Source organism: Chlorocebus sabaeus, chromosome 13 (assembly GCF_047675955.1).
Source record: "Chlorocebus sabaeus isolate Y175 chromosome 13, mChlSab1.0.hap1, whole genome shotgun sequence".
In the NCBI taxonomy this organism is placed as follows: Eukaryota; Metazoa; Chordata; class Mammalia; order Primates; family Cercopithecidae; genus Chlorocebus; species Chlorocebus sabaeus.
This window is the reverse complement of record NC_132916.1, coordinates 92558586-92581172: the sequence shown is the minus strand read 5'-3', so window position 1 is coordinate 92581172 and position 22587 is coordinate 92558586. Positions and strand designations below refer to the sequence as shown.

At 35.8% G+C, this 22587-nt stretch overlaps 1 protein-coding gene across 1 annotated transcript in view; it reads right to left on the bottom strand.

Annotated features, from left to right (window-relative positions):
- ME1 (malic enzyme 1) overlaps window positions 1-22587 on the bottom strand; it is a 225237-nt gene that overhangs the window by 34037 nt on the left and 168613 nt on the right. The window contains exon 7 of the mRNA XM_038002209.2: window positions 4283-4392. Coding sequence (XP_037858137.2) covers window positions 4283-4392 — 110 coding nt within the window. The remainder of the gene's footprint in view (window positions 1-4282; window positions 4393-22587) is intronic.

The window sequence follows — 22587 nt, the reverse complement described above, 5'->3', positions numbered from 1 at the left end:
CATAGCACAATCTTGGCTCACTGAAACCTCTGCCTCTCGGGTTCAAGTGATTCTTCTGCCTCAGCCTCCCTAGTAGCTGGGACTACAGGTATGCGCCACCATGCCCTGCTAATTTTTGTATTTTTAGTGGAGACGGGGCTTCACCATATTGGCCAGGCTGGTCTTGAACTCCTGACTTTGTGATCCATTCGCCTTGGCCTCCCAAAGTGCTGGGATTACAGTTGTGAGCCACTGTGCCTAGCCTAAAAATTATTATTTATAAAGTACCTTTCAGTTTATAGGGTATTTCTACAAATAATTATTTTGTCCGCAATGTAAACTCCATGAGAGAAACATTATCATCCCCATTTTACATTTATATTTTCTTTGATCATCTCATTTCCAGTAGCATTCACCTTTATTCCACTTTGGCCGACTTCCTTCTAAATTTCATCTTGGTGCTTGCCATCACTCAGAACCAATCCTTGAAAGTACTACATTAGAATACTTTACTCGTGGTTACAGTCTCCTATCTTCCCAGGTCTCTTATTCAATCATCCTTATTATACCCATGCTTCAACCCTACTGGAATGTCAAGGCCTTTCCCCCATCTAACAGTCTTTTTATCTTCACTTCCTTCTCTATCCAACTTAGTGTCATGGTTATCACTTTAACCTTAGCTCTTATCCCATTGTCCTTTCTTTGCACAAATGCAATAAAATATCTAACATAGGTGAATCCAGCTGTTCACTGTGGCCTTGCCTCTTCCTGAACTGTTGAACTCAAGCTGCTCAGCCAGCATCATGATACATTTACGATATTCATTTCAACTAAATCTGCAATGTCTGCTGACTGAATCCTTTTATGTTTCATAATCCGTTGGCTCTCTAGTTCTCTACAATAGTTCTTTCAGATCTGTTTTTTTTAAATTTTCCTCAAACTTCCAATCCTGTTATTTCAAAGAAAAATTGGAGACTATTACATATATTTTTTGTTTTCCTCAAACTTCTGATCTATTGTTTCAAAGAAAAAAATAGAAGCTGTTATGTAACTTTCTGCCACAGGTAAGAAATTAAATACAGAGAAGTTATGTAGATTGATCAAAGTCCATAGCTAGTAAAGGTCGAAGCAAATCAGTATGACTCTATAGTCCATGCTCTTAACATCTACATGTAAGAGTGTTTCCTACTTTATCCATTTCAGTTTCTGCCCTGCCATTCTTCTAGTTCTTCAAGGCAAAAGCCTAGGCTCCATCCTTGGATCCTTCTTCACCCTCACTATCAACAACTAATTATCTGTCTACTTCTAACTTCACTAGCACTTTCTTACAGCAAGATGCCATCATCATGGATTTCAGCAATAGCCTTTAAATTCAGTCCTGTTCTCCAATTCAATCCTGTTCTCTAGACTGAAGACAGTGTAATCTTTCCAAATGCAAACCTATCTGAGCCAACCTACCAACTCCTTAGTTCAACTCTCATCAACTCCTTCGTGTTTAATTCTTTAGATCAAAAGTTGGCAAACTCTTTCCATAGAAGGCAAGAGAGTAAATATTTTAGGGCTTGTGTGCCATTCAGTGTCTATCCCAGACTTAATTCTGCTATTACGGCATGAAAGCCACTGTAAACAATATATAAACAAGTGGGCATGGCTATGTTGCAATAAACTTCACAAAAACAGGCAGTGGGCTAGATTTGGCTCACAGGCTGTAGTTTGCCAACTCCTGCTTTAGACATATTACATTGATTCGTTCCACTAATATTAAATAGTTTCTGTGGGCTTGGGGCTGTGTTAATGACAAGTCAATGATACAGTGATGAGCAAAATAGCCATGTTCTCTGCCTTCACAGAGTTTAAAATTTAGTTGGGATGGAGATACTAATTTTTTTTTAATTGCATAAATAGGTCAGGCATGGTGGCTTATGCCTGTAATCCCACCACTTTGGGAGGCTGAGGTGGGCAGATCACTTGAGTTCAGGCATTCAAGACCAGCATGGTCAATGTGGCGAAAATCCATCTCTACTAAAAATACAAAAATTAGCCAGGCACGGTGGCATGCATCTGTAATCCCAGTTACTCAGGAAGCTGAGGCAAGAGAATCACTGGAACCCAGGAGCAGAGGTTGCAGTGAGCCAAGATCGCACCACTGCACTCCAGCCTGGGCAATAGAGCAAGACTCTGTCTCAAAAAAAATTGCATAAATATATAAAAATGCTACTATGACAAGGAAAAAAGAAAAATAATTACAGCTATGGCAGCCTATGAGGTGGAATTGACCCAGGCCCAGAAATTCAGAAGGGTTTACTGACGAATGTCATAATTGAGATGAGATTAGAAGAGGGGAAGAAAGGGTACTCTAGAAAGAGAGATCAACATTTGGCTAGACCCTTAAATAGGAGGAAACCTGGCTCATTTCAGGACCTGAGAAGGGATGTGTGGCTAGAATGGCTGAAGAGAGAAACAGGGGTCAGACCATGCATTTTGACCACATTCAGGATTTTCATCTTTATCCTAAGTGCAATGAAAATCCATCATCGTAAGTACAATGAAAATCCATCAAATTATTTTGAGGAAGAAATAATAAGATCAGATTTCTATAGCAAAAAGAAAACTATCTCTGTTCACCACAAAAACCTCAGCACTTAGATCTACATCTGACAAACTGTAGAGATATTATGCAGAAAACATACAAGAAAGGGAAGCAAGAGTAAATGTAGATAGATTACTTAGATGATAGTAATTTACACTAGGGTGATGAGGAGAACTCTACGAAAAACACAGATTTTGATGACAGGAAATGAGAAAGGTTTAGTGACAGACTGTATTTGGCGGGAAAGCTGAAGAGGGAGCTATCAGCAATTCACTGAAAATGAGAACACTGGACGAAGGTCAGGTTTGGTGGGGAAATAAGAGTTTGACTTGGGAGTAGGTTAAGTATGAGATAACTTTGAGATATCCAACAGGAGTTTTGTTGTTGCTGCTGCTGCTGCTATTGTTGTTGTTTGAGATAGGGCCTCACTCTGTCACACAGGCTGGAGTGCAGTGGCATTAGCATGGCTTACTGCAGCTTCGACCTCCTGGGCTCAAGGGATCCAATCCTTCCCACCTCAGCCTCTCGTGTAGCTGGGACTACAGGCACACACCATCATGCCATGCTAATTTTTATATTTTCTTGTAGAGACAGAGTTTTGCCATGTTCCCAGGATGGTCTCGAACTCCTATGCTCAAGCGATCTGCCTGCCTTGGCCTCCCAAAGTGTTGGGATTACAGGTGCCTAAGAGGAGATTTTAAATAAAGACATGGGTATATAGACCTGGAATACAAAGAAGTCTGGACTGGCAATATAAATTTGCTAACTGAATGTGTGGACTTGGAGTATATACCTAAGAACATAGAGCAGAACAAAAAGAAAAGGACCTGGCACTGAGCAGGTCATTTAAAAATGAAGTGTTTCGTCATTTAATAGCTAGACAGGAAAGGATGAACTTGCAGAGGAAAAAGGAAAGGCAAACAGCCAAAGAGGTAAGAAGAAATCAGCAGAATGCCGTGACATGGAAGCCAACAAAAAAGAGTATTTCAAGAAACAAGGTGAGTCAACAATGTGGAATGCTGCTGAAAATTCAAGTAAGATAAACACTGAAAAACATTCATTGGAATTAGTGAAATGGAAGCCACTTGCAGTCTTATTTCAAGTTGCAAAAACTGTTTACGGTATTTCTCCTCAGCACATCTACCTGTGCTTTCCCCCTACCTTCCAATAATGAAATAGAATCCCTAAGATTCTCATGGTAAGACCTGTGTATTGGGGGTGGGCTCTGCATGGATCTGGAGAGGATTAAAAAACTAGAACTGAAAGAGGAAAAAATTTGGCAGCTTAGACAAAAGCAGGTAGCCAAGCATCTACAATCAAAGACAAATAGTAAAATGTAGCTCCTACTGGGGTAAAGCATAAAAATCGTGCCTAAGATAGTCCGAAGAGAGAAGTATATTCACTTTTATTTTTAAACAATGAATAATACGGTCTCACACATTTCATTCTTTGTTTAGCCATAATCACCAGGGATTTTGTCAGATTTCTTGGAGCTTATTTTCTAGCTAATGGATAATATGGTACATTACAGAGTTAGAGAGTACTTTTCTCAAATATATGCAACTAGACGAGAAATAGTACATGACATCAGCGAGCATACTTCCTGGAATTTAAAAGGTACCCAGCATATACTGATTGAATTTGAATCATTATTAAAATTATGAACTAATTTCTGACATGTTATTGATCCATATGCAGTGAAAATGTTGTTACCTTGAATATCATCATTGAATGTGCAATACTGGTTTCGATATTTGTTCAGGAGACGAAATGCATTCACATTGGCAAAGTCTTCAAACTGAATAAGGCAATTCATGCCGTACCTATGGGGCAAAAATATTCGTATTAGAAGAGGCTAATAAAATGCTATTTAAAAATAAACTTTTAAAATTAGCCCATAGAAACAGGAAAACATATTTCCTTTTAAAGGTTCTATCTTGCTGCTTAATTATAAATATGTAATATAATATCTGTTCAACAAATATTTACTATATGCTTACTACAGAAAAGGCATTGTGTTGGCACCGTGAAATAACACAAAATGACCAAAATATGTTCCCTTTCTTTAAGGAATTTAACTTTTAGTAGAAACAAAAATTTTTGAAGTAAATAAAAAGTAATATAAAAGTGGTATAAACAAGGAATGATAGGTATTCTGAGGACAGATATCACTTCTGGCTGTGATCAAAGACAAAGCAACCAATGAGCTGAGTTTTAATGAATAGTTATAATTTCAAAAGTAGAGATGTAGGGTTTTATAAGCTGAGGAAAAATAGAAGCAAAATAACTGAGGTGAAAGATAAAAAGGAAAAAATTGTTTAAAAAAATGGTTTAAAAGCCCTGTTTGGCTATAATGTGGTAGTAAATGTAAGGATGTAGTGAAAGATACAGTCAGATCTTCATTGTGGCCCTTGCATTTCTCCCATCTAGCTTCATCTCTGTACGCAAAGACAGTTATCGCAACAGTGTATTGGCTGTCTCCTTAGACTCCCTTGTCCCCTTGTTCTCCATCATTCCGAATCTCCTTTTCTATTAAGATAGCACATAAATCAATGCTATTGAATCTCAGCCAGGATCTCAATAATATCCTGAAATATTTGTTTTCATCTGTTACTGGTCCACAACACAATCTCCAAAGCAGGTGCTATCACAAAATACCTCAACCTGGGTAATTTATAAACAATAAAAATCTATTGTTCACAGCTCTGGAGGCTGAAAGTCCAAGATTAAGGTGTTAGCAGATTCCCTGTCTGGTAAGGGTCTTTTCCCCATGGATAGTGCCTTTTTGTTACATCTTTGCATGGGAGAAGGGGTAAACATGCTTTCTTCAGTCTCTTTTATAATGGCACTCATAAAACATTAATGAAGGACGGGGCCTCATGGCTTAATCACTTCTCAAAAGGCCCCATCTCTTAATACTTTCACAATGGCAACTACATTTCAACATATACAACTTAACATGTAATAGTAATGATTAGACCACAGCAGCAGCTTTCACAAACCTTCTTTTATTCTCCTGTTCTCCCAAGTCTCTTACCAGTCACTACGTCACTAAGATCAATGCTAGAGAGAATAATATTAACCTTCTCAGTTTCCCCCTACATTAAAATATTTTGTACTTTTATTTCTACTTTCTTCCTCAACTCGTGAGAAGGATTTTTGCTTCCTTGTTTCGAATCTCCCTATGGACCTTACTGAATCAACTGTACCTCTCTATACTAACAACTCCAATTTCTCCTTTACCACTGGTCCTTTCCTGTCCCCAAGCATTTTCAGGACTACCTGATTTTAAAACCACCTCCCTTGACTATGACAAAATCAAAGCTATAGTTACTTATGCTTCTTCCCCCTGATGTCAAACATCTCATAACAGAGAATGTTAAACCTTGCACTCATTTCTCACTTCTTGTCAACATTCTAATTCAAGGACAGTCTCAAACCACTACCCTCTGATATCACAAGGCAGATGAGTTTTCTCTCTTTTTCTTCTGATACAATAAAAAAAAAACCTCTGTAAGTCTGTTATTTCCCTTCAATTATGTTAATTTATATATAATTATATATTTATCCTGGGTAGACTATCTTTCTAAATTACTATAAACATCATAGGTGAAAGCTGGTATTAACTTTTTATTTATTTCTTTTTATTACTAGTGTAGCCTAGCATCTTTATCTGTCTATTCGTCATTTGTAATTCTTTCTGGAAGATTATATGTTCATTTGTTCATTTTTCTATTGTTATAGTTGTTTTCTTTGTTATTTCATAAGAATAGTACCTTCTGTTACATATGTTACAAATAGTTTTTCTAATGTAGTACACTGTGCCATTAATTATTTAGACAGTGTTCCTAATTGTTTTCACAAATAAATTTTAAATTTTTATGTGGTTAGATCTTTCAAGCCTTTTATTTATGGGTTCTCCTTTAATGAAATGCTTACAACAGTCTCCTCTACATATATTCATTTAACTATTAATGAAAAATTTCTTCTAATTATATTATAGATTTAGAAAATAGTTAACCTCTAAATCTGGTATACTTTTACTGTTAGGCCATAGATTTTAAAAAAGCAAGCTATACCAAAATTTCTGTTTTCTGTATAATCACCCAACTATGCCAGCACCATTTATTTAACAGTCCATCCTTCTCCTCATCACCTATATTTAGATACTATATTCTGATACATAGTAGGGTCTGTTTCTGTGCTTTCTTATTTTATTCTACTACTGCTGATGACAACAAATACGTTTTCCTTTATAAGATATTACACATGCACACTTACTCTTCACAACCACTCTATGAAGTAAATACTATTATTATTCTCATCTAATAGATGAGGACACAGGCACACAGGTATACCACATCGGTACTGCTCAGTAATATAGTCTAGCAGTAATGATTATCTTACTAATCTATAAAGAAAAGAATACCTCCCTGCTTTAATTCCTACAGCTTTATAGTAATTTTAATATTTAGTACTGTTAACCATCTTTTATCCTTCTTTTTAAGTATTTACTTGGCTGTCATACTGGTTTATTACAGAGCATAGGCTCTGGAGTCAGAGCTCCTGGGATCAATCTAGTCCTCCTTACATACTGTGCATCCTTAACTGTTCTGTGCCTCTGATTTCCTATCAGAAAAATGAGAATAGTAACAGCCTATTACCATAAGGTTGTTAGCAGGATTAAATGAAGCGATAAACGTTAAGTGCTCAATGCAATGACTGGCACATAAGTACTCTATAGCCATTTAAAAATCTACAGATTTCTAAAAATTATTTAATAGTAACAATAGAAGCCACAGGCAGGTAAATAATATCCTCAAAGGGCTAAGAGAAAATAACTGTCATCCTAGACAAAGCTATTCTTCAACGGTAAGGTTTATGCAGCCAGCAAACATATGAAAAAAAAGCTCATCATCACTGGTCATTAGAGAAATGTAAATCAAAACCACAATGAGATACCATCTCACGCCAGTTAGAATGGTGATCATTAAAAAGTCAGGAAACAACAAGACGCTGCAAAGGATGTGGAGAAATAGGAACGCTTTCACACTGTTAGTGGGAGTGTAAATTAGTTCAACCATTGTGGAAGACAGTGTGACGATTCCTCAAGGATTTAGAATCAGAAATCCCATTTGACCCAGCAATCCCACTACTGGGTATATAACCAAAGGATTATAAACCATTCTACTATAAAGACACATACACATGTATGTTTTTTATTCCAGGACTATTCACAATAGCAAAGACTTGGAACCAACCCAAATGCCCATCAATGATAGACTGGATAAAGAAAATGTGGCACATATACACCATGGAATACTATGCAGCCATAAAAAGGATGAGTTCATGCCCTTTGCAAGGACATGGATGAAGCTGGAAACCATCATTCTCAGCAAACTATTACAAGAAGAGAAAACCAAACACAGCATGTTCTCATTCATAAGTAGGAGTTAACAATGAGAACACATGGACACAGGGAGGGGTACATCACACACCAGGACCTGTTTGGGGGTGGGGGCTAGGGGAGGGATAACATTAGGAGAAATACCTAATGTAGACGACGGGTTGATGGGTGCAGCAAACCACCGTGGCACATGTGTATGTAACAAACCTGCACATTTGGCACATGCACCCCAGAACTTAAAGTATAATAATAAAAATAAATTAAAGATAAATAAAATTTAAGACATCTTTAGATAAATAAAAATCAAAATACTTTTACTAAAGAAACTTCTAAAAGGCATATTTCAGAAAGAACAAAAATAATACCAGTTTAGAAGGTCTATGTATAATAAAATGGTAAAATGTTGGGAAATACAAGCAATTTTTATCCATATAAAATAGTAATAAAAATAAGTCTACTTCTAGCATGACACAGTGAAGAGGTTGGCAAATTCATTCCCTAAACAGCAACAATATTGCAAGACAAAATATTTAAAACAACCATTTCAGTGCTCTGTAAATCACTAAAAACAAAAAGAAGCAACAATTTAAAAGTAAAATGGGATAGTGGGGTCAATTCTTGAAGGGAACATAAACTTTTTCTACTCCTTTTATGTATGATGCCATTCATCCTCCAAGGAAACACTTTAGCTAGCTGTATTACTAATTATAAAAATGTTACTAGAAACTGGTAAAACCATTTCTATGGTTACAAATTACATTTTTATAACCTAGCAGAGAAGCAAACTTCGTCATAGCAACTAAGCACCCCAAACACAAATATCAGTCAATAATCATGAGGTGCTTGTAATGGCTCCTCCTACTTCTCTGGTTTCCAAGCAGGCCTTTAGAAAGTAAAGACTGTGAGCCTTTGGAGAGTGCTGTATGGTTTGCTCCTAATGTATCATATACTGGTGGTCTAGAAACATTGGATGAGCTGTCATTATGTTCAGAAGGAGCAGAACCCTGTGGTCTCAGTATGTGAGGAGGAATCAGAGCCTTCTCAATTCTATTCCCGGATCTACTACTTACTTGGTTCTGCGGTTTTGCGCTTGTTACAATTTCTCTGTGGTTAAAATGAAATCCTACAATATGGTTTGCCTTCAATGTTTAGGACACAATGTGGTCAGGCTATAAATTTATAATGTTTCTTAAGTGAAATCTGGGAATAGGCATAGGTAGTAAAATGGTGTACAGGATACCTTATCATTTACAAAAGTTTATTTTAGAAGTATCCCTTAGAAACTATATATCAGTTTTAGTTTCATGACTTTTCTCTACCTGGTAGTTAACTCTGATTTGACTCCTAAAGATTTAGAGACAGGCATTCTGAATTCATTTTGTGATACAAACATCTTGCATCATATAATAAAAGAAAGCCACGTAAGGGATAGTTAGTTCCAGTTTGAACCCACTTTGTCACTATAAAATTATAAGTAGTGGAACACTGAAAAGTTAGCCAATTCAATTCTACATAACTATGAAAAGAACCTACTATTTTATGATCAAAATACCACATAAAATACTAGGTGCAAATAGTTTTAAAAGTTAACAGAAATAGCACCCATAAAATTAACATGTAAAAACTGCAGAGATTTTGCTCTTGTGGCATTGTTCAATCTGACAAATACCTTATTACAGTGACTAATGACTATATCTAGCACTGTGTGTCAGGCACTAGGCTTCATACTTCACATGGAATATCTCAATTCTGTCGGCAACGCGGTGAAGAAGGCAGCATTATTATCCATTTAACAGATAAAGAAATGAACTCAGTAAGATTAAAAGCCATGGATGAGTTCATACTGCTACTAGGTGGTAAGGTCTGGACTGAACCACAGGGCCCGCTGCTATATATACTGAGCACCAACAGAGTTATCAAGTCAATGAAATGAATAGCAGATTTACATCTGAAAAGATTGCACTGATAAAATAAGGGTGTTATAATTATATCACAAAACTATCAATAGCAAAACAGCATTTGTATGCATTCAACATACCAGGTCCTTTTATTATAGGAAATATATGAACAGATATTGGTGAGAACATGAATCTTTCTTTGATTATAAATGATCAAGAATTTGCTGTAACCAGGTTAACCAAGTATGCTTTAATTTTTCCTGAGATATAGTAAAATGTTTTATAGGATTTACTACATATAGAACATTCAAGATCTAGTGCCCTTTAGCTCTGATGAGTACCTTAGGGATAGCTTATTCCAAATTACTCATTTTTGATAATGTATTGAAGCTTGAGAGTGCTCAATGAATTAAGCAGCAAATAAGAAACATGGATCTTGCCCTGGAAATGCTCACTGGGAAACAGTCTCATTGCGAAGACAAAAGGATGCAAATAAATAACTTAAAGGAGGTTCAGATTAAAAACAAAAGCAGTGGCACACTGATCACTAAAGCACTGAGGGAAAACAACATGAATTAGGTGAGGCTTAAGATGGGGCCTTGGTAGAACTCAAATAAGGAAAAGAGTGGAGTAAAGAATCAATCATAGAATAGAGGTCTCAAAATCTGTACTGGGGAGATGACAAACATTAGCTTCAAGGACTTTAGAAGCTCAGTATTGGTTGCTGAATTTCAGATTATGAATGGTCTTGAATGCTAGAATAAGTAATCTGAAGTTGACATAAGTTATCTCTGGCCAAGAACCATTGGAATTCAATTCTTCCTTGCAGGTAACAATAAAGAAGATGGATGTGTTAACTTCTTTCATAGCAATAAGGCTTTTGTTCCTACTACTTTACTTCTGTATTATTTTGTAACATTTAGACAGTCCTTTCATTTTTCTTACCTTTCCTTTTATTATATTTTACTGTTACTTCTTATTCTTTGTGACAGCAGAAATGATAAAGATTCAGCTATAATCATTCATTCTTTTCCTCCATATAGTCATCCCCTCAAGTTTCTTGTATTCTTAAGGATATGACAATCATGTTTTACACAAATGACTTCTAAATTTATATCTCTGCTGCTGACCTTTCAAAGAAATAACTCTGTTTCCAAAATGATACCAAGGACTTGAAGAAACGTTCCACTATGCATCTTTTTTCTTTTAGAATGAGAGATAAATAATTAAAACGGTATTTCCAACCATTTTTATTTAGTATTTTTTTCTGTAAAAGTATCTATAGTATCAAAAATCACACAACATTTATAGCAAGGACCAAAAAAAAAAAAAAAAAAAAAAAAAAAGAATGACAAGCAAAACAGAATTATTGTGTTTAGGTGTTTTCTGCTTTTCAAAAAAAAAAAAAAAAAAAGCAAACCTAAGAGATTCTGAGTTCCTTAAAATTCAACAAACTTTGAAGCTCCGTTTATAACTAAAGTTGCTATTTAGTATATTTTACTAACAAGAATTTTTAAAATCCTCCTTGTCTCCAAAATTTGTGAAACCTTTTCCCTTGTGATTTTATTATTTTGTTGTTGTTGTTTTTAAACTTTTATTTTAGGTTCAGGGGTACATGTGCAAGGTAGTTTTATAGGTAAATTCATGTCATGGGGGTTTGTTGTACAGATTATTTTATCACCCAGAAGCTAAACCTAGTACACAATAGTTACTGTTTCTGCTCCTCTTCCTCCTCTGATCCTCCAGCCTCTGGGGTGGAGATGAGAACACATGGACACTAGGCCCCAGTGTCTGTTGTGCCCCTTTGTGTTCAAGTGCTCTCATCATTTTAGCTCCCACCTATAAGCGAGAACATATAGTACTTGGTTTTCTGTTCCTGCATTAGTTTGCTAGGGATAATGGCCTCCAGCTCCATCCATGTTCCTGCGAAGGATATGATCTCAATCTATTTTATGGCTGCATAGCATTCCATGGTGTATAAGTACCACATTTTCTTTATCCAGTGTATCATTGATGGGCATTTAGGTTGATTCCATGTCTTTGCTATTGTGAATAGTGCTCCAATAAGCCAAAAAATGTGTGCATGTATCTTTGTGGTAAAATGATTTATGTTCTTTGGGATATATACCCACTAATGGGATTGCTGGGTCAAATGGTACTTCTGCTTTTATTTCTTTGAGGAATCTCCATAGTGCTTCCACAATGGCTGAACTAATTTATACTCCCACCAGCTGTGTATAAGCATTTCCTTTGCTCCACACCGTTGCCAGGATCTGTTATTTTTTTGACTTTTTAATAATAGCCATTCTGACTGGTGTGACATGGTATCTCATTATGGTTTGGATTTGCATTTCTCTAATGATCAGTGATATTGAGCTTTTTTTCATACGCTTATTGGCTGTATGTATGTTCTTTTGAAAAGCATCTCTTCATGTCCTTTGCCTACTTTTTAATGGCGTTGTTTTTTTCTTGTAGATTTGTTTAAGTTCCTTAAGATTCTGGATATTAGACCTTCGTGAAATGCAGAGTTTGCAAATATTTTCTCCCATTCTGTAGGTTCTTTGTTTACTCTGTTGAGATATATATATATATATATATATATATATATATATATATATATTTGCTGTGAAAAAGCTCTTTAGTTTAATTAAATCCCATTTGTACATTTTTGCTTTTGTTGTGATTGCTTTTGGCATCTTTATCATGAACTCTTTTCCTGTTCCCATGTTCAGAGAACCATTTCTCAGGAAAGCAAGGTAGTAAAGGGAACATCCAGCGAGGAAGTAAGGAGGTAAAGGAGCCTGTTGTTAAAGTGTGGGTTTCCAGGTAAGCAGTACAAAGATCTGAGAAGAAGAGTGTTGGGAGTCTAGTTTAGGGAAGATAAAGCACAAAACATGAAGTATGAAGAAGCATAGGCTTGGTGTGGTGGCTCACACCTGTAATCCCAGCACTTTGGGAGGCCGAGGCAGATGGATCACCTGAGGTCAGGAGTTCGAGACCAGCCTGGCCAACCTGATGAAACCCCGTCTCTACTAAAAATACAAAAATTAGCTAGGTGTGGTGGTGGGCGCCTGTAATCCCAGCTACTCGGGAGGCTGAGGCAGGAGAATCATGTGAACCCAGGAGGCGGAGGTTGCAGTGAGCTGAGAAGGCACCACTGCACTCCAGCCTAGGCAACAGAGTGAGAATCCATCGCAAAAAAAAAAAAAGAAAAGAAAAGAAAAGAAAAAGCATGAAATATGTGAGGCATACATGAAAAGAGACAAATGACATGTTATTTTTACATTTTAATAGGCAACCGAGTATAACAATAATGTGAAGCAAGACTTTCTAATTACGTGCACAGGCCATCTGATGGACTGCAGAGGTGGAGCATGGGGAGATGAATATGCGAAAGAGGGAATATCATGGCCTCTGAGCTGAAGGCAGCGTGGGTACAGGCTCAAATCCTCAGAGAAGTTTTGGCTCTAAACGACTTATCTGTGCTTCAACATACCACCGTATTCTTATCTTCTATTTCCAGTTTGTACCATTCCTCATGCCTAAAATGCCTTCATATAAGGGATGCAGAAGTTTAGAAAATGCTTTTATAAACTCCATCTGCAAACTTACAATAGAGAATTAAAGGTCTCCTCAGATGCATGTTCCAGTAAATACCTCATCTCCAACCTCAATCATGTCATTTACTTCTGTAGTTTGAATCACTAAATCTGTGTCTTTTTCTCCATTTAGTCTGAATCAAACTGTTTATTTCTTTTTTTTATTATTTTTTTTAATTTTTTTTTTATTTTTTATTTTTTTATTATTATACTTTAAGTTCTAGGGTACATGTGCATAACGTGCAGGTTTGTTACATATGTATACTTGTGCCATGTTGCTGTGCTGCACCCATCAACTCGTCAGCACCCATCAACTCGTCATTTACATCAGGTATAACTCCCAATGCAATCCCTCCCCCTGCCCCCTCCCCATGATAGGCCCCGGTGTGTGATGTCCCCCTTCCCGAGTCCAAGTGATCTCATTGTTCAGTTCCCACCTATGAGTGAGAACATGCGGTGTTTGGTTTTCTGTTCTTGTGATAGTTTGCTAAGAATGATGGTTTCCAGCTGCATCCATGTCCCTACAAAGGACACAAACTCATCCTTTTTATGGCTGCATAGTATTCCATGGTGTGTATGTGCCACATTTTCTTAATCCAGTCTGTCACTGATGGACATTTGGGTTGATTCCAAGTCTTTGCTATTGTGAATAGTGCCGCAATAAACATACGTGTGGATGTGTCTTTATAGCAGCATGATTTATAATCCTTTGGGTATATACCCAGTAATGGGATGGCTGGGTCATACGGTACATCTAGTTCTAGATCCTTGAGGAAGCGCCATACTGTTTTCCATAATGGTTGAACTAATTTACAATCCCACCAACAGTGTAAAAGTGTTCCTATTTCTCCACATCCTCTCCAGCAAACTGTTTATTTCTAAAAGCCAGCAACTTCTACAAAACACTAAGGGTCACATATTCAGCAGAAAAGAGAATTGTACATTATTTTACTGAAGAATATTACAGTCATAAAATTTTAGATCTAGAAATGTCCTCAGAGACCATTTAGCAATAACTAATGACTAGGAAGGTTAAAAAACACCCAAGGTTCCAAAAAAATATATGCTAGTGAGTATTGCTATCTAAGAGAAAAATCCAGAAGGAATAAGTCCAATAGCCTCTTATGGTAGAGTAGACTTTTTTGTAATGTAAGATACCTTCTATCTTATTTCTAATGTAAGATACCTTCTATCTTATTTCATACTATAAGAATACAAAATATTTTCAGATAAGTTTATCAGAATTTATTACCGGCACATCTCATTTTATTGTGCTTTGCTTTACTGCACTTTGAAGATACTGCAATTTTTTTACAAATTGAAGATTTGTGGCAACCCTTATCGAGCAACTCTATTGGGACCATTTTTTTCCAACAGAATGTGCTCACTTTGTGTCTCTGTCACATTTTGGTAATGCTCATATTTCAAACTTTTGCATTATTATTATATGTGTTATGTTGATCTGTGATCAGTGATCTTTCATGTTACCACTATAATTGCATACAAGATGGCAAACTTAATCAATAAATGTTGTAGTGTTCTGACTGCTCCACTGACTGGCCATACCCATGACTCTCTGCTTCTCCCCAAACCTCCCTATTCCCTGAGACACAACACTATTGAAATTAGGCCAAGTAACACCCCACAATAACCTTTAAGTGTTCAAGTGAAAGGAAGAGTCACACATCTCTTTAAATCAAAAGCTTGAAATGGCTAAGTTTAGTGAGAAAGGAATATTGAAAGCTGAGACAGGACAAAAGTTAGACCTATTGTACCAGTCAGTTAGCCAAGTTCTGAACGCAAAGGAAAAGTTCTTGAAGTAAACTAAAAGTGCTACACTATTAACCAGATAAATGATAAGAAAGCAAAAAATGTCTTTTTTGCTGATAGGGAGGAAATTTGAGTGATCTGGATAGATTAAACCAGTCACAACATTTCCTTAAGCCAAAGCCTAATCCATAGCAAGGCCCTAATTCTCTTCAGTTCTGTAAAGGCTGAGAAAGGTAAGGAAACTGCAGAAGAAAAATTTGATGCTAGCAGAGTCTGATCTGTGAAGTTTAAGGAAAAAAGTTGTCTCTATAACATAACATAACATAACATAACATAACATAACATAACATAACATAACATAACATAACATGCAAGGTGAAGCAGAAAGTACTGATGTGGAAGCAGCAGCAAGTTATCGAGAAGATCTACCTAAGCTCATACATGAAGGTGGTTACATTAAAGAGCAGATTAAAAATGGAGACAAAATAGCCTTCTGTAGAAAAAGAATGCCATCTAGGGCTTTCATAGCTAGAGAGGAGAAGTCAACGCCTGGCTTCAAAGCTTCAAAGAATAGGACCCTTGTTAAGGTCTAATGCAGCTGGTGATGCTAATCTGAAGCCAATACTCACTTACCATTTTGAAAAACATAGATCCCTTAAGAATTATGCTAAATAGACTCCGTCTGTGCTCTCTAAATGACACGACACAGCCTGGGTGACAACATATCTGTTTACAGCATGGTTTACTGAATATCTTAAGTCCACTACTGAGACCTACTGCTCAGAAAAATAAGATTCCTTTCAAATTATTGCTGCTTATTGACAATGCACCTAGCCAACTGAAGAGCTCTGATGGAGATGTACAAGAACAATGTTTTCATGCCTGCAAACACAACATCTATTCCGCAGCCCATGCATAGAGAGGCAATTTAAACTTTCAAGTCTTATTATATAGAAAATGCACTTCCTTAAGCTATTGCTACCCTAGACTATAATTCCTCTTATGAATTTGGGCAAAGTAAATTGAAAACCTCTGGAAAGGGTTCACCATTCTAGATGTTACTAAGAACATTTGTGATTCACGGAAGGAGGTCAAAACATCAACAACGGGAGTTTGCAAGAAGCTAATTCCAATCTCATGGATGACTCTGAGGGGTTCAAGACTTTAGCAGAGGAAGTCACTGCAGATGTGGTGGAAATAACAAGTAGTACTGGAATTAGAAGTGGAGCCTGAAGATGGGACTGAATTGCTGCAATCTCATGATAAAACCTGAATGACTGAAGAATTGTTTCTTATAGATGAGCAAAGAAAGTATTTTTTTGAGATAAAATTTACTTCTGGTGAAGATGCTATGAATAGTGTTGAAATGACAACAATTTAGAATATTTAGATTTGGAATATCACATAAACTCAATTGATAAAAGAACAACCTGGTTTGAAAGGATTGACTCCTATATTGAAAGAAGCTCTACTGTGGATATAATGCTGTCAAACAGCATTGTATGCTACAGAGAAATCTCTCATGAAAGGAGGAGTCAATTGATGTTGCAAATTCCATTATTGTACTATTTTCAGAAATTACCACACTCACCCAACTTTCAGTAACCACCATTCTAATCAGTCAGCAGCTGTCAACATCAAGGCAAGACCCTCCACCAGCAAAAAGATTATGACTCTCTGAAGGCTCAGATGATCATTCGCATTTAATAGCAATAAAGTTATTTCTTAATTAGGGTATACAAATTTTTAAACATAATGCTATTGCATACTTAATATTCTACAGTATAGTGTAAACACAAGTTCCTTTTTTTTTTTTTTTTTTTTTTTTTGAGACAGGGTCTCACTCCATCATCCAGGCTGGAGTGCAGTGGCATGATCACAACTCACCGCAGCCTCAACATCCCAGGGTCAAGTAATCTACCCACCACAGCCTCCCTAGTGGCTGGGACCACAGGAGTGTGCCGCCGTACCTGGCTAATTTTTCTTTTAATGTTTTGTAGAGACAAGGGCTCACTACACTGCCCAGGTTAATTTCAAACTCCTCAGCTCAAACTATTCACCCACCTCAGCCTCCCAAAGTGCTGGGATTACAGGCATGAGTCACCGGGCCTGGCCTTAAACATAACTTTTATATTCACTGAGAAGCCAAAAAATTCATGTGACTTGCTTTACTGTAATATTTGTTTTATTGTGGTTATCTGGAACCAAAGCTGCAATATCTTTGAGGTATGCCTGTATTCAAATGAATATGAATGTTATTTATCTTTCTGTGCACACTTTTAGACTATATATTTATGCAATGATGCTGCAACTGCTCAACTACTTTCAACTACAAGGTGAATTTAAAATCAAATTTATTGTTTGATAGTTATATCTTGTAGGTAATTTTCTATCCTTTTTCTTTACTGGCAATAACAGATTTGAACAAGTATTTTGTGAACTATAATTGAATATGAATACTAATTGGATCAATATTCTCATTCTGATTATTCTCAAAAGTCAATATCCACCTGAAAGGATTTTTCCTGAAATGTCACCATTATGACACTTTAAAAAATTGCTTGTAGGTTCTATACATAATCTTCAAAGAGGCATTCCAAAAGTATTATGAACATTAGCAGTTATCATTGTACAGCATTCCAGAGTACTACTTAGAAAAAGATAACAATCATTCAAGTCCTTGTTTTTAAAAAGCAAACAATTTTGTAGTGAAATCTCAAAATCAAAATCAAAAGTAAAAAAGGAATTTGCATGTATAACTGCTTAAAATAAAAACTTTGAAAGCCAATATCCATTCTTAGGCCACAGAATAATGGAAATCCATGCACATTATTCAAGAATAATCAGAATGGTGCATTTAGAAATAGCTGAAAGCACAAATCCAATGTAAAGTACAAATCTAGCTTCTCTCACACAATCACCTGGAATAATGTCAAAGTCTGAACACTAACCATCTTCCATAATTAGCACTTACCTATCAATAACATGTCCTGAGTTATGTCTATTTATAATTCCAAATTAATAGTGTTTCTTACGGCAGTATTATTGTCTAATACTAATAAAATGCCAAAATATTATGTTCCCTGTTTTATAAATAAGCTCTGTTCCTCTCATATACTGAGGACATCATGAAGTAAGCCATCATACATCCAGTGGTATTGAAGATATTTAACCCCAAACTGTTTTAGAATTGTTTCCATTGGTACCAGTATGGGTACAATTACCTGCATGTCAACCTCTACCCACCCTTAAAATAGTGCAATAATTAGTTGATTTATTCTGACATACTACTAAAATTAGAATTCTACTGGCAGAGTCTCTGCTTAATTCCTAACAATTTTTAGGGACAAAACATGATATCATCTATGTAGTCCTAATAATCATTTGGACTTCCTTTCACATTAAACCATTTATGAATGACTCTCGAACTTTTTTGAATTAACAAGTATGCTTATATTCAGCCTAATTTTTCAAGAATGCAACTTCGTCTCTGCCAGATTGACAAATTTCCATAATCTGATTAACAAAGCTATATTGTAGGTAGTTTATCTTGAAGGGAGGGTAATTTTGGTAGTTTACTGAGTTTACTAACATACATAGGGATGTATGGAAGCTCAATAATTTATCATTTTTTAAACTAATAATTTTATTCTGGTATCACTGAGAAACATAAACCAACACAAGAAATTTCTGTGCCTAAAACAATACTTACTAAAAGGAACCCAATAATCCAGCAGATTATTACAAACAAATTGAGCCTTTTAGGTTAACATCTCAAGTCTCTCCACTGCCCTTCTAAGAATTCCTTGTGCAATTCTAAATCAATAAAAAGAACTGGAAAAAGGATACTCAACAGAGATAAAATAAGGCCACCGATTACTAACAAAATATTCAGGTTTTGAAAAAGCCTGACCCTGACAGTAACTTGATTAGTCAAAGTGAGGAAATAAAAATCTGATAATTTTGCTCTCAGTGCAGTCCAGTCAGAGGAGAACAGTTTTAGCCTCTCTGATGAAAAATGTCTAAATAAAACTATGTCTCTTAATGAGGCATACATGACAAGATGTATAAACTTTGCATTTTCCAGATAGGAGTATTTTGGTCCAACCATTTTCCAGAGATGTGCAAGAAACATAAGTAACTTCTGAAACAGATAATTATGGTTCATATTTGCAAATGCGTTAGAATTCCATTCTCACTTCTGAAACTAATAGACTAATAAGGTCAAAAGAAATACTCAATAAATCTCTCACATATTGTTTTCTTTTAATATTTAACCACAGATATTATGTATATGTGATATCCATTGAAAAATATTAGCAGAACAAGAACACAGATAGATGATATTTGATAGCCTTTTATTAAAAGCCAATAGGTCCAACATTCTCCTCACTCAGACAGCCTAAGTGACCAATTCAAGTGTCACATTCTTTTTTTCATATTCCATTAGAGTTTATACTGAATAATGAAAACTGAACAGAGGTGGTATGTTCTATAAACAAAATACATCTGCTTTTACATTCTGTATGTTCTAAATTGCCACTTTTCATTCCTTTTCTTTTTGGAGTTGTTAGCTAAACTGCAGAACAGATCAGGTCCCAGATTTCTTGTTAAATGATCTACTCATCTCTTTTCTGCCTAAGGCCTTCTCAAAAATAAGAAAATTGATATTTATATGGGACAAATCCTATAAAGAAAATGCTTGGAAAATCTAAATATTGATAATAAAATCTATAAAGTTGCCTAGATAAACAATAAGGTACTATAGTAGTTTTATTTAAGGGTAAGACTTTTTTTGTGCCTTGCTTTCTTTTAAATTAACTTAAATGATGTATTATTTACATACAATAAAAGTACCCCTATTAAGTATACAATTAGGTAAGTTCTGATAAATGTATCTTATGTCTCACCTTTACAAAGGTAAGGTATAGAATATTCACAACATCTCCAAAAGTTCTCTTGTGGCCCACCTCAGTCAATCCCCAGTCCAGCAAGGGCCCCAGAAAGTCACTGATCTGCTTTCTAGTGCTGGAGATTAAACTTTATTGAGACAGAGTCTCACTTTGTCACCCAGGTTGGAGTGCAGTGGTGCAATCTCAGCTCACTGCAGTCTCCACCTCCTGGGCTCAAGCGATCCTCCAGCTTTAGCCCCATAAGTAGCTGGGACCACAGGCGTGCACCACCATGCCTAGTTATTACTATTATTATGTATTTTTGGTAGAGATGGGGTTTCACCATGTTGCCCAGGCTGGTCTTGAACTCTTGAGCTCAAGCAATCTGCCAGCCTCGGCCTCCCAAAGTGCTGGGGTTACAGGTGTGAGCCACTGTAGCCAGCTCACACTTTTGAGAGGTTAAATTAATACAAGCCCTTGGAACAAACTCTGGCACATAATAAGGATTCACTAAACATTAGTTATTGTTTGCCCAGTGAGATTTTGTTGTTTATCACAAGAGCTGCGAGTAAGCTTGGTGGTGCATGAAACCATAAATGAGTAAACAATGACCCAGGAATATTAACTGGTCCTTTCCTTAGATATCTGTGTATATTTAGGTAAGTGTTACTACAGCATGTGGGGAAAGGTAGTATGATCCCAAATGAAATACTCAGTACTAATAAACAGTTCCAGTCTAATTACCTTTCAGTTGATTCATTTATATTCTAAATCTTATTCCTCTATCATTTGTGTTGTTTTTTTCTATAATAAACTGTACATGCAAGTATATAATACATATACAACGCATATATAATAAAGTGTATATGCAAGTAACATTAAGGAATATTAATTGTGACATTTCAGAAATATTCTTGGGAGGCTTTGATTATATGCCTTTTCTATCACAAAGTACACCATATTTGGATGTCATAATATACAAATCTTGAGACTGTTCTGTTAGTTTACTTTAGGGGAGGTATTACGAAGTAGTCAAACAATAACATAAAACGTTACTAAGACAATGCATAAGTCAAAATACAGCCAGTTTTCTAAACTGGCTAATTGGCTTTCCCTCCTGAAATGCATTTTTCAGGTATACCCAATTGTTCCCCCTTTTTACATCAATAATTTTATAAAATTTGAAATAATTACAGGCCTAAAAGAATCTATCTATAAAAAGAGACTGGGATAGAAGTTCAGTAACTAACGCATTCTGGTTGTGCTCTTGTCCTCAGAGACTAGGTTAATGAGAATTTGGAAGAGCATTAAGTCTTCCAAAATGACCCAAACAGATTTATTACAATGAGATTCTAGTGCCTATCTTCAGTTTTTAAACTAGGAGGCTGGTCAAATGTAAACTTCTGGAATATGTAGGTGTTTATAAAAATAAAAGTCTTCATTAACTTTTAAAAATATCTTTGTCTCATTCCAAAATTCTATATTACTCTGTAGCAAGAAAAATAACCTCTGTATTGTTCCAAAACTTCTTGTGAAATATAGACCCACAGGGCTGGATTTATAGGTCTCTGCAATGCTTTTTTACAAATATATCATATATCTCATTCTTTAATCCATCTAATGGGAAAAAACATAGTACATCAAAAAATGATTCTAGGGCAAGGAGGTGGGGTGACCTGTACTCATGTAAGTAAAATGAATGATATTACCATACTTCAGTTGATTTGCACAATAAATTCCTATTTGATTTTTCTAAGACATATACATTTAAAAAACATATTTCTTATCAGACCATATCTTCTTTTTACATTCTATATGTTCTAAATTGCCACTCTTCATTCCTCTTCTTTTTGAAGTTGTTAGCTAAACTGCAGAACAAATCAGGTCCCAGATTTCTTTTTAAATGATCTACTCTACTTAAAAATCTCTTTTCTCCCTAAAGCCTTCTCAAAAAAATTTTTTTTGATATTTCTATAGGACAAATCCTATTTAATTATTATACTTTCCTCTGGCAAAAGTGATCACCGTATCCTATAGTGATTAGAAACACCCGAGAAACTTGGTTTCTCAGAACTGCACACTACTGCATGCAGTAGCTGCATGCTAATGGAGGGCATTAACTGGGATTTTGCAAAAATAGCAATCCTGACTAACTGATTTTGGAAACACTTGGCAAAGCACAATAAAGGGGTTTCTTTACTCAGCATTTCAGCATTCAAGTTATCTAAACCCTAACATGCTTCTATAAACTAATAATCTCTGAGAAGAGGATGCATAATATGTGGAATTTCTCATTCTTATTTTACTAGAAAATACCTTTTCACACTCCAAAAGAGTCGAAAAGATTACTGAAAAGACTCCACATATGCTATTCTTAAAACAGAGTAAGAAAAGTTCTATGTTGTGCAACAGTTTATAATAAAAAGGAAGTCATTCATGACTGTTCCACACT